The sequence below is a fragment of the Rhopalosiphum maidis genome, chromosome 3 (assembly GCF_003676215.2).
Source record: "Rhopalosiphum maidis isolate BTI-1 chromosome 3, ASM367621v3, whole genome shotgun sequence".
Lineage (NCBI taxonomy): Eukaryota > Metazoa > Arthropoda > Insecta > Hemiptera > Aphididae > Rhopalosiphum > Rhopalosiphum maidis.
Window position 1 is genome coordinate 62,045,923 of NC_040879.1, and position 17,160 is coordinate 62,063,082.

A 17,160-nucleotide genomic window follows, 5' to 3' on the forward strand; every position below is an offset into this window, starting at 1 on the left:
GTATTAGACTATACAGTCTTAATTCACAAAAACGGTTCAATATTATGTTGAATAAGGTTTAGTTTTAATATTAGTGTTAAATGATACATTAATGAAGTTTAATTGAAGTTTTTTTTTTTTTAATTAAAAATAAATGCAAATTTTAATCATTTTTATTTGATTTGCTCAATGTAAATTTGCTAAGTGACACATTTATGAGATAAAGACAACAAACATAGACAAACATTTCACCAGCCCCCCTTTTTTAAATTTTTTTCGGTCAAACATAAGTGCACCATTTGTGTGAATTTGTGCGAAACTCGTTATACCCGGAAAATCCGGTTTTTCATTTTTGAAATTTCTCTAATTTACGGTTAAATTGGTATGGCACAAATTCATACTTATGCGCACTAATGTTTGATAAAAAATAAATTTAAAAAAACGGGGGCTGGTGAAATGTTTGTCAAACATAGGTATGGTGTACAAATACAGTTAACGCTGTGTATGATGTTAGTTAATGATAAATCATTGTTTTAAAAACTATTTATTTATATGTGTTATTATAGACATTCTAATCATCTATACTGCTAGTATTAACTAAATCTATGTACTAGTTTAGCATTTTTAATGTAAGCTTTTTTTAATTCATTCAAAATTATATTATTTCAGCATTTAAATAGGGCAAAAGTAAGATTCCTTTTTGACGGAAGAATAATTGTTGACGCTGATACTCCTTCTTTTCTTGAAATAGAAGACGATGATACCATTGAAGTATTCGGGGAGCAAACAAGCAAACCAATACATTACAGTCATTATACTGTTACATTAGGACCGAACCGTTCCCAAGTTAAGCGAAGTCCTGCATGATCATTAAGGTGCGTTCACACAAGTATATTAGTACGCAGTCCAAGTTAAGATTTAAATTATATATTATTAATTTAAATATTTAATTTAGACAAATAGAAAGAACTACTTTTTTTGTAAGAGATGAAACCTTATTATTTATAATTAATAACACTAAGATAATATTAGCATAAATAGAATTAATATATACAATACATTATATTGATGATTGGTACCATATTAGCATATTATAAGTTACCTATAGACTATAGGAATAGGTATACCTAAATAATATTAATAAATTATAATTTTTAATATTTGTATACCATATAAATATATTAGGTACTTTAGTTTTAGTTTATTTTATACTACTACAGATGTGTTTCGACTTCCTCATCGCGGCGGAGAGAGTCGGACTGTAAGCCAGAACCGCGCTGCCACCCTGGCCTGACGAACCACCCCCTACAAAGTGCTTCATGAAAAATATAGAGAGGAAGGTCACCATCAGAGACTAGAACAGCAGGTGAATGCGATCCGGGAAAACATCGTGGACCCACCGACTCATCCCGGACCTTATTAAAAATAATTAAAAATTTAATACATTTTTGCTTTATACTATTTTTTTTTTTAAATTGTCTATATGTTTTAGTTCTGTTAAACTGCTTGAATTAGTGTAAATAACTACATGTAAATATTTGCAAAAAAAATATATAATATAAAATTTATTGATTACGTTAGCCATAAAAGTATTTTAAGTATTTGAATGTATATTTTTTTTATACAGATGCCTTCCTATCCCAAATAATGGACTGATGTAGTGGATTAATAATTTGATACGCAATGGAATTTTTCTTTGTTTAGGATTAATGGACGGGAGACATAATTTTAATTTTGCAAAGCCCGATTAAAAGTGGCGCCGATAGTATCGGCGCCCGCAGGAAATTCATCAGGGAGGGGCATAATGAAATCACACTAAAAAATACACTAAACAAGTTTATTCCTTGTAAAATATAAAATGTAAAACAAAATTTATTCTATATTAAATAAAAACTGAAGTCTTCGTGGTTGTTCTATTGCAAACCTTGTTATCAATTGTTCAATGAATTTTTCTTTTCTTATATTAATTCTTTCACGATGGACACTTAACATACATAGACCATTTAATCGTTCTTCACCCGTCGTAGACCGAAGCCAAGTTTTAACTCTTCGTAAAGTGCTAAATGACCTTTCAGCTGTACAACTTGTAGCTGGCAAAGATAGAAAAATTTCTAATGCAATTGTAATGCTAGGGAAAAATATATTGCTATGTTCTAGTAAATCTATTATGTCCATACTTCGACAGTCTTTTTTTTGCCATAAACTATACCAACCTTCACTTTCAGCTTACAGATTTTCAATTTTATAAAATTTATAAATATTTGCTATGCTTTCAGTGTACTCTTGTTTTTTCATTTTTATAAATAATGCTGGATGAAGATGTTGTAATAAAAAAAGCAACACTATTACTTTTTTCAAATCTTTCTTTAATACACTGAATTATTGAATCTAGATAAGGTAGAAAAATTGACACTCGATAATAGTCTTTGGGAGATTCATAAGAATAATTGTTTTTGTGTGATTGTTTTCCAGTTATTCTGGGACAAGTTATAGTGAATTCAAAGTCATCTTCTATAGATTTGGCGTCAGTAAATAATAAATCAAAGATTTCATTTGCATTTGTTCTATTGTCTTCTAACATTTTTAACAATTCCTCCACATGTTCCCGAACTTTATAAAGCTCCATTGATACACCTTGTAAAATATTTGTAACCGGTTCTAAGATAGCGCTGTATTTAGCAATTTTTTTCATACTAATTATAAATGTAAAATTCGAGATTGAGGAGTATAGATTAAGTGCACGTTGTCTTGTATTCGAATTTATAATACCATTAATAGACAAAGATTGAAGGCTTTGAATTATGGCAATAAATTTTTCAGAAAACAGACTAATACTCTTATACTTTGAAGACCAGCGTGTTTCGCAAAAAAGTGGTATATTGGGTATAAGATTTCTTCGAAGTGTACTTTCGCGATAAAATTTTATAATTTCTTTTATTGTGCCAATAGTATTATGAATAACCATAATTTTGTTTAGGTCGTTAATTACTAAATTTAATCGGTGACTAGCACAATGGAAATATAAAGCTTTATTATATCGGTTACGAATTAATTTAGCAACGCCGCCTACTTTGCCAGCCATTGTAGCACAACCATCATCATAACCTTGTCCATAAATACTTAAATTAAGGCCACTGTCTTCCATAAATGATAAAATTTTAGTAGTAACTGATTCTGCGTCTAATTTATCTAAACTCAAACAACTTATATGTCTCATTGTCATCAACAGAAGCCGAATTAATCTCAATGGCTAGTGCAATAACTGAAGCCATATGGCAAGGACTAATGTTAGAACTTTGTGAATGTCACTTCCCGATTAAAATCCACGAAGATAACCAGTCAGGTATAGACCAAGGTAACACCAAAGAATGAAACAATTAGATATTAAATATTCATTTCTATTTTATAATATTAATTCAGTCTCGCATGGTATGCCGTTCGATGCACATGCATATATATTTCTCGTACACTTTATTATTTATTTTCTACTCATAACAACAACCAAACGTGGCGTTTCCGATATCTACGGATGCGGAAAACAAAACTGAACACACTCAAACCTCCAAAAAGGAACTCAAAACAACACAAAATCGGATTTTTCAAAAAACTGGTAAATATAATTGGCTTTAAAATACCACGAAAGTCCACGTATCCGCTGCTAGCGGCCGCGGCCGGCCTATCGCGTTTTTTCCCTTATCGCGTTCCGATAACGTACTAATGTACAATGCACAACTCACAAAAACCAATTAAGAACGGGGTCAATTCAACAGTCAATTCAACTACTAATTCAAAAATAAATAATGGTACCAATTTAAACGCTTCACAAAGAAATCGTATACAGAGCGATTCAAATAATGTTTTTTACTCAAACTCATCAAATGTTGACACCGATTTTACAACAGTCCAGCACAAATCTAAACGAAATCTCTCTACTAACTCAAATGATAAAACGGAAACATTCAAAAAAATAAACCTATTTTCGCATCTTCAAATAAATATGCCGTACTTGCCAATGAAAATGTTGAAACTGAAAATTCCGATGAAATTCTCATTGACATCGACTCGGACACCGACGCCGAACAAAAAGTCAAACCTCCTCCACCCATCTTTATAAGTGGACTTTTGGATTTTCCTGCACTTCGTTCACGATTAACAGAATTAATCGGTGCTGACAGTTTCTTTGTTAAATCAAACGTGAACAACTTAAAAATTCAAACCAACAACGCCGACTCATACAGAGCAACCATCCACTTTCTAAAAGAAAGTAAGGCCGAATATCACACATATCAAGCTCAAGATGAAAAACCTTTCCGAGTAGTGATTCGAAACATCCACCCATCAACTCCATTAGCGGAAATAGGCATAGCAATAAATGAAATTGGTCTTTTCACAGTCCGTAATGTATCCAACGTCTTAAATAAAACCACTAAAAATAAACTGCCAATTTTCTTTATTGACTTGGAACCTGCGGAAATAAACAAAGAAATTTTCAATATCACCTTTTTATTAAATACAAAAATAAAAATTGAAGAGCCATACAAAAGACTTATCATTATACAATGTACAAACTGCCAGGCTTACGGTCACTCCAAATCATACTGTGCCCATCATCCAAGATGCGTCAAATGTGCTGCCAACCATTCTACTTCCACCTGCACAAAACCCAAAGACGAACCACCAGCCTGCGCCCTCTGTGGAGGTAATCACACAGCCAACTACCGAGGCTGCCAAGTCCACAAAAACCTCCAAAATTTCCAATACGGTAAAAATACTCAAAATAAAAAATATAATTTAAGAAATGATGTTAAATATAATTCTATTGTAAAAAAGGGGGAGGACTCCGGTGTCAAAACCAACCTTAACCCTCCCAACATAAATGACACCTCATCTTTTCCAAAGCTGTCCTCACAGTCTCACCATCCTAACACACCTAAACATACTCTCTCAAATGATACGGAAAATCAATCCGAATCTAACTTAGCTACACAACTTTCATCTTTCATTTCTGAATTTAAATTAATAATAAATCCGCTCATATCGCTACTTACAACTGTAATAAATAAACTTATAATCAATGTCAACTAAAAAACCAAATTTAAATATTCTGAAATCACTGCTATGGAATGCAAATGGCTTAAAACAACATGAAACTGAATTACTGCATTTACTATTGGAAAAACAAATAGACAGCTCTCATAACAGAAACCCACTGCAAACCAAACACCAAACTCTTCTTCCCGGGTTTTAAAATTTACAGAACCGATCACCCTGATAAAACAGCCCACGCTGGGACTGTTATTATAATATCTTCTAAAATTCAACATCAACTACTTCCAAGCGTTCAGCTTCCCACCATCCAATCGACAACTATTCAGATAACATTAAACCACGTTCCTACCAAAATCTCTTCAGTTTACCTTCCTCCTCACCCGGCGATATCCTCAAGACAACTAAATCAATTTTTAAAATCCCTTGGTCAACAATTCTTAGCGGGTGGCGATTTTAACGCTAAACACTCGCAATGGGGTTGCATTTCAGAAAACCAAAGAGGCAAAATGCTCCAAAAAATAACCAAAAATACACCTTACATATTCATAAGCCCAAAGGGCCCTACTTACTGGCCCCAACACCATAACTGACACCCTGATATACTCGACTTCTTTTTATCGTCACTACATAGATACATAAAACATTCTATTAACAATCTAAATGACCTAAGCTCGGATCACACTCCAATCCTTTTAACTACGATTGCATCAATTGAACCAACTCCTCCACATCCATCATTATCTCAAGGCCCGATCAAATGGGACGAATTTTCCGAAATTATGCAAAACACAACCTACCTTAATATATCCCTTAAAAATAAGGATGATATAGAAAGCGCTGCTCAAAATCTTGTAACGTCAATTCAATCTGCTATATTTAAATCCTCACACCCAAAAACACAATCAAGTAAACAAAATACAAGCAATCAACCTCTTCCTACAAATATTACAAATCTGATTTCTGAAAAACGGCGGGTGCGCTCTAGATGGCAAAAATATCACTACCCATCTGATAAAAAACTGTTTAACCACTTAGCGAACACTATAAAAAAACTATAAAACATAAATCCGAATATTTTGAAAATAAATACCAATCACTAAACCAAACAGACGGTTCCCTTTGGAAAACAACTAAAAATTTACTTAGAATAAAGGAACAACTCCCTCCCATAACAGACTCAGACGGCTCCCTGGCCACCTCCGATATCGAAAAAGCCAATCTATTCATTAAACACTTATCGAAAATTTTCACACCTCACGCCGATATAGTACCGAACTCTGACCATTCTGAAACCATCGAACAATTTATCAACAGCCCTCTTCCTATGTCATTACCTGCTAAACATACCTCACCTAGCGAAATAGTATTTTTAATTAAAAAATTAAAAGATGGGAAATCACCTGGCCACGACCTAATTACTAATAAAGTTCTGAAAAATCTTCCTCGCAAACCCATTCTACTAATTACTTTTATCTTTAACGCCATGCTAAGACTATCATATTTTCCGCTAATATGGAAGTTGTCAACTGTAATACGTATACCAAAACCAAATAAACCAAAGACTCTAGCCACCTCCTACAGGCCGATAAGCTTGCTTCCAACTCTAGCAAAACTATTCGAAAAAATAATACTCAAAAGAATCAGACCTATTATGCAAACTCATAAAATTATCCCAAACTCCCAATTCGGCTTTAGAGCAAAACATTCCACTGTCCACCAAATTCATAGGTTGACAGACAAAATATCATCATCCTTCGAAATGAAGCAATTCTGTCCTGGTGTTTTCCTGGATGTTGCGCAGGCTTTCGACCGTGTCTGGCACGATGGCCTACTATACAAACTCAAACTTTTTCTACCTGCGCCATATTATCTAATTATTCGCTCATATCTCGAAAACCGCTCATACAAAATCCGATATGGTAGCTCATACTCTCCACACTTTTCCATTAAAGCCGGTGTCCCCCAAGGCAGCGACCTCTCTCCTGACCTATTCAATATTTATACAGCAGACATACCAGTTACAACAAACACCACCTTGGCCACTTACGCAGACGACACCGCAATACTTTGTGCTAATAATGACCCCGACGAAACATCCAACTGTTTACAAACACACCTTGATTCCATTGACAACTGGGCAACTAAGTGGAGAATAAAAATAAATCCTGACAAATCTGTTTATGTACCATTTACTCTAAAAAGAACAGAACCCCCACCTGTTCACTTTCAAGGTACTCAAATACCATCATCTTCAAATGTCAAATATCTTGGAATTATCATTGATAAAATATTAACCTGGGGCCCACACCTTAAACAAAAAAGAAAAACACTCAACAGCCGCCTTCACCTACTTCGTCCAATCTTAAAGTCAAAACTACCAGTGCACACCAAACTTATAATGTACAAATCTCTCTTGCGTCCAATATGGGCATATGCAATCCAAATTTGGGGCTGTGCTAAGCCGTCCCAAATTCGCACAATACAAGCATTCCAGTCCATTACCCTCCGTATAATAACGTCTGCTCCTTGGTTTGTTTCCAACTCTTCTCTACACTCTGACCTAAAAATTGAGTCAGTTGACCAACTAGCCACCAAACATTACAGATCCTTCTACTTCAAACTACCTTCCCATACTAACCCATTAATATCACAAATCTCATCTACCCAACCCATAAACCCCACCCACAGACTCAAAAGAAAATATTGCAGAGATTTGTTAATCTAAAATAAACGCACGTTGGGTTCCAGCACTGGTTGGCCTCCCTCTTCAAATTATTCAAGTTAAATATTGTACATAAATTATCCAATTTACTTATTGTGATGTAAACACAGATTGTAAATATCTTTTTCTAAATAAAAAAAAGAAAAAAAAAAAAAAGAATATTAATTCGAAAAAGAAGACAGAAGTACAGGTAGCTAACCCAATCAAAATTTAAATTCTTCAGATCAAAATTAAAACTGATTTAAATACTACGTTTGAACGTATTGAATTAATTCGCATTAACTGCTGCATATAAATGTAGTAATAGATGTAAAAATAGATGAGTATTTGAGAAATACACATAAAATGATAAAATGTTATAAAATAGGCATAAAACATGTTTGTTATAATTAAACTATAATATAAAAATTTTGAATATTTTTATTACACTCAACCTCCTTCGCTCAAAAGCATAATTTTTTATTCAATTACTTACCATTGAATCCAAATTTAATAAATCTTAAACAGTGAAATACTACTTACGTAATAACGAAATACGCTGAAAAACCTTTAAATGTATAGGTTTCAAATGTTTCTACATTGCGGTTACCTTAACTAGTCTGCGTTTTTCCTAATTAAATAATTACCTATTATATTAAATAATAAAAATTTGTAATCTAAAAAAATTTAAAATTTAAATTAAATTGTAGGTAGGTACTAAATATTACTTTGCTTTATATTTGGTGTCGATTGAGTCACTATAAATAAAATATAAATAACACCTAACTATAAATACTGAAAAACATTATATTTGTATAGTTAAAATATTTTAAAAATTAAAAGGATTACATAGATACTCGTGCACAAAGCAAATTTTCGTTCAGTTTCAATCTATTTTAGCTTAATATTTTAGTAAATTTAAAAATAAGAATATTATCTAGGTAATCACTTAAACTTTTATTGATATTATAATTTTAAATTAAGTTATGCCAGCGCCCGTTTGGGGAAATCGGTTTTTTTAGTGTTTAGTTTAGGTTACGAATTCCAAATTTGTGGTTGCGAATCGGTTAATAAGGTATGGAACCAATTTAAAAGAATATAGTTTAGGTTGTGGTGCTAGCGTAACGTGCCTATAAAAATCAGTCTTTTTAATTGTTATTATTCATAATTTGAAATGCTTTGTTTTATTTGCTAACAATAATAAGAGAATATTGTTATCAGCTAATATATAGATACTAAAAATACAATTGTAAACTACCTATAACAAAAAAATAAATAAGGTTAAACTATTATATACATATTATTTAGGTTGTAGGTACATAGTCAGAATGCAAATTCTATTTAAATATTCATGTACTGGTGTAAGATATAATAATTAATAAAGATTTAATAAATTTAAAATTTTATTTTATTTTGTTTTTAATCAGTAACGGAACATTTTTAATAAATAAAATATATTGAACAGTTAATAGAAAGTTACAAAATTAATTCTATTTAGAAATGAATAGGTAGGTAAATATTTTATATTTTTATTATAAGAAGTACCTCCCCAGACTAAAATTCTATTTAATATTGTCTGTTATAATTATATAATTATGTTCAATATTTAATAACATTATTACAATTATATTATTTGCTTAAAATTGGGTATTTTAATTTTATACGAATTTAGTTCTTATGTCCTATAGTATAGGACCTATTTTATACAATAGAGATTGTACAGTGGTAAACCTGACATCAAATGTTCAAATGTTACTGCATCGCTGTGTAATGTCTCATCACGGCTTGTAATGCTTATGATACATGAAAGGCTCGTCTAGTATAAGGTCTATGGTTGAGACGCAGAATAGATGAAATTTTATTGGTCCCTTCGACCGCCCGAAAACTATCCACTATACTGAAGCACTAGGTTAACTGCAAATTTAATATTAATATTTTTAAACTTCATGTTCCATTTAATAACATTGTCGTTATTATTTATATTTTGAACATTTGAACCTATGTTGGTACTGTTATGTAGAGATCACATTATTTTCAATTTTGACATAGTCTGTATAATTGTTAATTGTGATTTATAATTAACAAGTTTAGTTAATTACTTACTTGCACCACAGAACAATATGCGATGTTAGTGATAACGTCGTTATTGTCGTTCCTAAGACATTGTAATAACTCAAAACCCAAACAAACATTTCAACCATAAGAAATATACAGTAAATAATTTGGAAATTAATTAAAATAAGTATATTTTGGTCACAACTAAGTGCACAATGTTCATCGTAGAAAGGGAAATTATAAGGTTATTCTTATTTGATTCAAACAAAGCAATTTTAAATTTACTAAAGAAATCAATTAGGCGGGAAAAAAGTTAATTACAAATGTACACAAAATTCATAAACGCCTGTAATGATTTATTTAAACAATAGTATTATTTTTAACCAGACATTTATACCAGTATTTCTAGGTAGATAGATCAGAGTCTGCCATCTTTGACATCCATCAGTTACAACCAGCGTTACAACCTCAAATCATGCGTCAATATTTTATTATGAATTTGTAAAAATAATTGTAATAATCTGGTAGATATGCAGCTAGGCCAATTATTACCACTGGATCACAATAGTATTGTAGTACCATTCTTGATATATCATGTCTTTCAAATTCCTATATTATTGATAACAATAAACATTTTAAATTATTAATACTTGCAAGTTTAAAGAATGTAAGTAATAATAATTTTAAATAAATATAAATATCACTTACAATTTTTAAATATTTATCCATTTCAATAACTCCTTTTTCAGTACAAAAGCAAAAGCTAACTCTAAATTAACGTGTGCACACGATGTACAAGCCTGTTTCAAAATTGTTTTAATCATTGTTTCCAAGCATACAATTAAAACACTTCAAAAATATTGTTTCAAGTCGATTGTTAGTAATTGTACAACTTGTTCTCTGCAGGTTGTCATCGCTAAATTAGAAGTCAAATTTCTAACCATACAATGAGCTGCTTTTTGCAAATGAGATTCGTCTGGGTTCGTACCAAAATTCTAAAAATGAATTTTATATTTAGCTGTTTATGTTATAATAAATAAACATAATATTTTGACAATAATTTCTTTTGTAGTAGTTGTTATTTTTACAGATCTATACACAACAAAATATAAACAATCTTGAATTGGACATTCATTGAGATATTATGGTAAATAATTTTTTAACTCCGGTTTATTAGCAAATAATGGAATCTAAACAATACAATTTATAACTTGTAATAATTTGATCATAATTAAGTTAACTAATAAATACGCAAATATGTTCATTAAGTCTAAACCATCAAATATTAAATCAATATTTTCAAAATTAAATGTGTAATTGTAATTTAACAGGAAATATAATATATATATATTAATTTATATATAAATGTCAAAAACAAAGTGTAGTCTAAAATATGATTATTATATAATGTAAATATTTCCCATATACTTTTGTAGAAAATACTACTTACTTAGGAATTTATGATGAGTATAGGTATTAATTGTGCTGAATTCGCTGCATTAAAGGACACATAGTTGTACTTAGGCTCAAGTAATGTTGGAGATATTTCTGTCATACCACTTGTATCAATACAATCATTTGATGATATATAAGTAGCACCACCTACAAACACGATATTACCAACTAGTCTATCATTAAACCATCAATTAGAAATCATTGATGAAAATCTGAGATCATATTCTGTTGTTGAGAAGAAATTACTAACAAAAAAACAAAACAATTTAAAAATTCATCAATATATCTATCATTATGACAGATTCAGTTTACCTTACAATTAATAAAGATTTTTATATTCTTAATGTTTAAAGAAGCAACGGCAATGCATTTTAAAGTAGGTAACTTCCTTTAATATATTGATATTTTAATTATAAGATGCTCAATGATAAGTCTTAAAATAATTGAAAAAGCATTATTTTAAAATACAAATATTTAACAAATTAATAAGTTAAGATATAATTATTATAAAACTTAAAGGTAAAACCCTTGAAATCATTTCTTAGGTATGTTTTAATATTTTAACTTTAAATTGAGTTGTCAATATTATTCGAGACTTAACTCATTTATATGTTTAAATTTAATTAAAGAAACCAAAATGTATTATACATTTTTAACTGTTGCATTTATGGTATTAAACCACTATTATTTCAGTGGTCATAAATTGATTCCAAAATAAAATGTAATTACTTTGATAAATAGCAGTATGCTGCTAAGAAGTTACTGGTTTTGGTGTATCTAGAATAGATACAATGAATTTGTGGTTTTGAATTTTCTTCATTAGAAAGCCGTGGTATTAAATTTTTTGCTATTTCAGGATTTTTAATTACAAATCCTGAAATTTAAACATAAATTGAATATGTTGTAAAATTATTAAAATTTGAATTAGGTACTAAAAATTCAGGCTCTTGATTAAGTTTAGCTGAAAAATTCATTATATACATTATCCATTGATTTATTGGCTTAAATACCTAAATAGTTTTAATATTATTTATAAAATTGGTTCAAAAACTATGCAGTGAGTCATAAAAGAATGGAAGGGATATTAAAATATAATTGATTTATATTTTATAGACTAAATCTATAGAGTATATAATAAAGATAGATACATTAACGTTTTAATTAACAGTTGTATTCATGGGCGTGGCTAGGATTTCAATCAGGGGGAGGCAGTGGCATAGCCAACGTTAAATCATTAAAACCCAATATTTATAACGTATAAGAAATATTATTTAGTTTGAAGTGCAAGGGAAGTGCACTGGCCCCCCTGCCCACTCTTGTTGTTACACCCATGGTTATATTAACTAATCAGATACTTTCAGAGCCGGTTTAATAAAATGAGTGGTCCTGGGCTAACATATTTTTAGGGGCCCTAATTTTAAAAATACATTTTTATACTCATATACTTATTAATATTTAGTAATTCAACAACAACAAAAAACATTTTCCCTTAAAAAGTAAATTTATATTAAATTATTTATTTATTAAAAATATAATTTAATAAAAATATTAATATATAAAAAGGTAATAATACAAAAATTACAAATAACTATACAATTAGAAGATTATGTAAAATTCATTTTTCTGGATTTGCTAGTTGCGAAGGTGTCCAAAACATCATCAAAGGAAAGGTTTTTGCATATGTCATTTTCAATTGACATTATGGTTAATGCATTTAACCTCTTTTCCACTTGAGTGGACCTAAGTCGATTTTTAATTAGAGCTAATTTTGAAAATGATCGCTCTGCCTCACAATTTGTTAAAGGTATTGTCAAATATAACCTCAATGCAATATATACATTAGGAAAAACATCAATAAGATTTCGCTCATAGATAAGTTTCGCTATAGCACTACAATTATCAATATCTGAGGAAATCGTTTTGATGTATTGATAAAAATGATTTATTTCTGTTTTTAAGTTATCATCAAGGTCGACATTATAAAACTTAATACAATTATTTAATGATTCAATATCTGGTTCAATGTCAGTTTTAAAGTTCACCAAAAATTTAAATTGAGAGTAAAACAGACTATAAGCATTAAGTCTTCTATCAAGTTCATAAATCAATTCATCTATAATAATAAAAAATGTATCAACTTCAAGCTTAAAATAGTTTGATTTTCACTTCTTTTTTGTTTTCTTTTACCAAAGTCTTCATAATTGTCCATAATTTTTTCACTTAAATTTTATGCCAAATTCTCATATTCATCAATTTTTTTTCTTTCGTGAAATATAAATTGTTGTAAAGAACGAATTAAATCTAACCCAGGTTTCTGTAATTTTTCACTAACTTTATTAAAACGTTCTAAAATAGTTTGCCACAAGACACACATAAAAGCCGCCTCAAATTTAAGAAATTTTTTCATTAACGACTTTGCTTCTCTCCTTACATCTATTTTTTCTTCAATATCATTATTTATGTTTTCCAAACAATTAAAAATATTATCATAATTTATAAATAATGCTCTTACCGATTTATAATGACAACACCACCTAGTTTGACTTAAACTTTTAAGACGAAGTAGTTTTTGATTATCACTTGTACTTAAATTTGTTGTTAAAATAGTCCACCTTCGTGGAGAGGACGGAAAAAAAACATATAGTTTTTGTAGGTATGAAAAAAAATGTATTGCTTCTCGACATGATTCAGTAGCACTAACACCAATTAAATTCAGCGAGTGACCTGCACAAGGAACAAATTGAGCAAATTAATTTTTTTGTTTAATATGAGCTTGTAATCCTTCATATTTTCCGGACATATTTGCGGCGTTATCAAATGACTGTCCACGACAATTTTCTAAGTTTAAATTATGTTCATTTAAAAAATTATTGACGACATCGAAAAGCGATTTTCCTTTATGACTATTAACTGGAATAAAATGTACAAATCGTTCTTTAACTTCGCCTAAATATACATATCTAAAAACAATTGATAACTGATCAATGTGTGAACAATCTGGTGTAGAATCTACGATTAATGAATAATATTTGGCAATATTTACTTCTTCAATAATTGTTTTTAAGACTTTTTTGCCCATAAGTTGAATAAGTTCTTCGCAAATAGTTTTTGATAAATAAGAAGGATTTCCTGTTCCTTGATTACCATATTTTAAAATGGGTCAAATTGTGATATTAGTTCTAATATCCCTAAGTAATTACCATTATTAGAAACTCCAAAAGCTTCGTTATCACCTCTAAAACTTAAGCTTCGTTCACTTAAAAATTTCACAACAGCCACAACTCGTTTTAAAACATCAATCCAATAATTTGTTTCAGTTCTCATATGATTTAGTAAACTTTTATCAACACGAAATTTATTATTTTGACAAGTTAACCACGAACTTACAGCATTTCTATGTTCTATACTGTTCTCATGACTAAGTTATAATTCATCTGCATGTTTCCAATCATGAAAACCTTATTTTGAAAATGATAATCTCAATTTACTATCAAATGGAAATAATTTACATGGAAAACAGAAAACTGCTCCAATTGATTCAGAATATATTAACCAATGCCTAGTTATTATATCCCCATTATGTATTTTTCGATCGAATAATTTATCGGACAAAAAACGATTTTGAGTGTTAAATAAACGTTTCGAAGCCGGATATTCTTTATTTCTGTTTTGAAAATACACAGATCCTAATGTTATGCATTCTTCTCTAAAATTAGTATCTATTGTTTCAGGCCAAAGACCAGGATCTTTTGATATTTTTATTTTATTGGAATGCAATATAGATAGATTATTTATGGAAGCACTACTGTTATTAATTAATATTGATTCTGATGAGATTTCGTCTAAATTGTTTAAATTAATTTCTACTTCAAGATCTTTAACTATAGTATTACTATTAACACGTTGGCTACCATGAAGATCACTGGCGACTCTCACATGCACTATCCTAGCCTACCAGACGCGATAAGAAAGACCTTCTCTCATACACCATATGAGTCACGGGTGTCTCACGTTGCACGATTCTCGATGTACCATGTGAGTTACTTGTGACTCTCGCATATTTTCCACTTTCCGTGGTCACACTGTCAAATCCAAACAGCTGTTCTCAATAATTCTTGCACTAAATTATTGTTAAGTGTGTTATCATTATATGATTCACTTGGGGTATCACCAGTGACTCTCAAAATCAAGAAAACAAATTTAAAAGAAAAAATTTTTTTTTTGTATTCAAATAAAATAAAATAACACTTCTTTCTCAAGTAATGATCAAATTACAAACAAAATTAACAAAAAAAAATATTAAATAACTTGAAATAACATTAAAATAAACACTATTCTTTGTGTATAGTTAACAATTCATAAAAAGTATAATAAAACAACATAAAATAATTATGGAAAACACTATAACTTTTAGTGCTATATAATAAATTGAAACAACATAATAACTAACAATGTAAGATTATTTATGATTCTTTTGAAAATGTTCTAAACACAGGTATGGTTTGTCTTCACATGTAGAGCAATAAGTATATACTTGCTTACATTTTTTTTGTGCCTCTTCTCTCCCAAATACTTTACTCAAATTGATATAGCATTTACCACATCTACGGCGTTTTTTCCTATTGCCATTATTAACTTTTGATCCTTCAACTAAATAATGTTTTTTAGTTTGTGAAGATGGTGAACTTATGTTACCCAGCTGACTCAACTCTTGACTAATATTTTGAATGAATTCAGATATTTGAATATTCTTACCAGTTACTTCTTTGTATAAAATTAAAGAATTAACCACTGCTGTACCTAACAATAAGTGAAAGGCTAGTTTATGGTACCACCTTATAGTTTTTCTTAATGGGGTATAGTAACTTGCCATTTGATCAGAAATATCAATACCTTGCTTGTTTTTATTATAAAATATAACTGCTTCTGGTTTTTTAATTTCTTCACCTTTTCTATTTTTTTTCCCAGTATTTAACATTTCAATTCCATGTCTTGTTGACAAAAATCTAACGTCTCTTTTATCCTTCCATATACTGACAACAACACCTTTTTCATTTTCTTTTCCTTTTATTTCACCTACTCTCAGTTTTGCATTTAAAACATCCTTAGGACAAAACTTAACATTTTTCCTAAGGGTACCTACTATATGAGTATTATTGTCTAATAAAATGTGAGCAATATGAAGACCTGTGTAAAAATTATCTACTATTAAAGTTCTTCCTTCATTTAAATAATTTTCCATTAATGACAGAACAACTTTATCAGCAAAAGAAATGTTACTGTTAGATCTGTTAGTATCTTTACCACTGTACACACTTAAGTTATATGTATAACCAATATTGTCACATAATTTATATAATTTAATTCCATACCTTGCTGCTTTATTTGGAATATATTGCCTGAATACAATGCGACCTCTAAATGGTACTAATGTTTCATCAATGACTACATTTTCTGCTGGGACTTTGCTTTGTTTAAATGAATTATTTAATAAATCAACTAAAGTTGAATTTTTCCTAACCTATCCCCTGGATTATAATCATTATTAGAAATATGAAAAAATCTAAGCAATGACTGAAAACGATTACGAGCCATAATTTTTGGTACATAACTATTTATGTAAAAAGTATGTTGACTCCAGTAGTCAGATATCTTAGGATAACCAACCATACCTGTGTACATTACAATACTTAAAAATTTTTTAATTTCTAAACTGTCTGTGTCTGTCCATTGTCTTTTGTACCTTTTAGCTTGCCTGTTTGTCTCAGTTACAATCAAATTCAATACTTCATCATTCAAAAATAGGTTAAAAATATCAATAGGTTTAGATTCTTGGTCAATGTTACATTTGATACCACTGTCTCCAGTAAAAATAATATTTTTTCGAAAATCTCCTAAAAACCAATTACATTTTTACAATC

General features: G+C 29.8%; 1 protein-coding gene across 1 annotated transcript; it reads right to left on the reverse strand.

Moving 5' to 3' along the window:
* Positions 1 to 1,851: 1,851 nt before the first annotated feature.
* LOC113557677 lies at positions 1,852 to 3,196 on the reverse strand. The gene is made up of 3 exons (XM_026963238.1): positions 3,025 to 3,196; positions 2,329 to 2,637; positions 1,852 to 2,204 (listed from the first exon to the last, which is right to left on the reverse strand). Exons 1-3 carry the CDS (start codon positions 3,194 to 3,196, stop codon positions 1,852 to 1,854), a joined length of 834 nt encoding a protein of 277 aa, XP_026819039.1.
* Positions 3,197 to 17,160: the final 13,964 nt, after the last annotated feature.

Bases quoted from the DNA above. Each gene is read 5' to 3' on its own strand.
- LOC113557677 (XM_026963238.1), bottom strand. From the start codon at position 3,196: ATGAGACATATAAGTTGTTTGAGTTTAGATAAATTAGACGCAGAATCA. The intron at 2,638-3,024 runs GTAACCGATATA...GCGCTATCTTAG, and splicing joins CGGCGTTGCTAAATTAATTC to AACCGGTTACAAATATTTTA. The intron at 2,205-2,328 runs GTAATAGTGTTG...AAAATCTGTAAG, and splicing joins TAAAGAAAGATTTGAAAAAA to CTGAAAGTGAAGGTTGGTAT.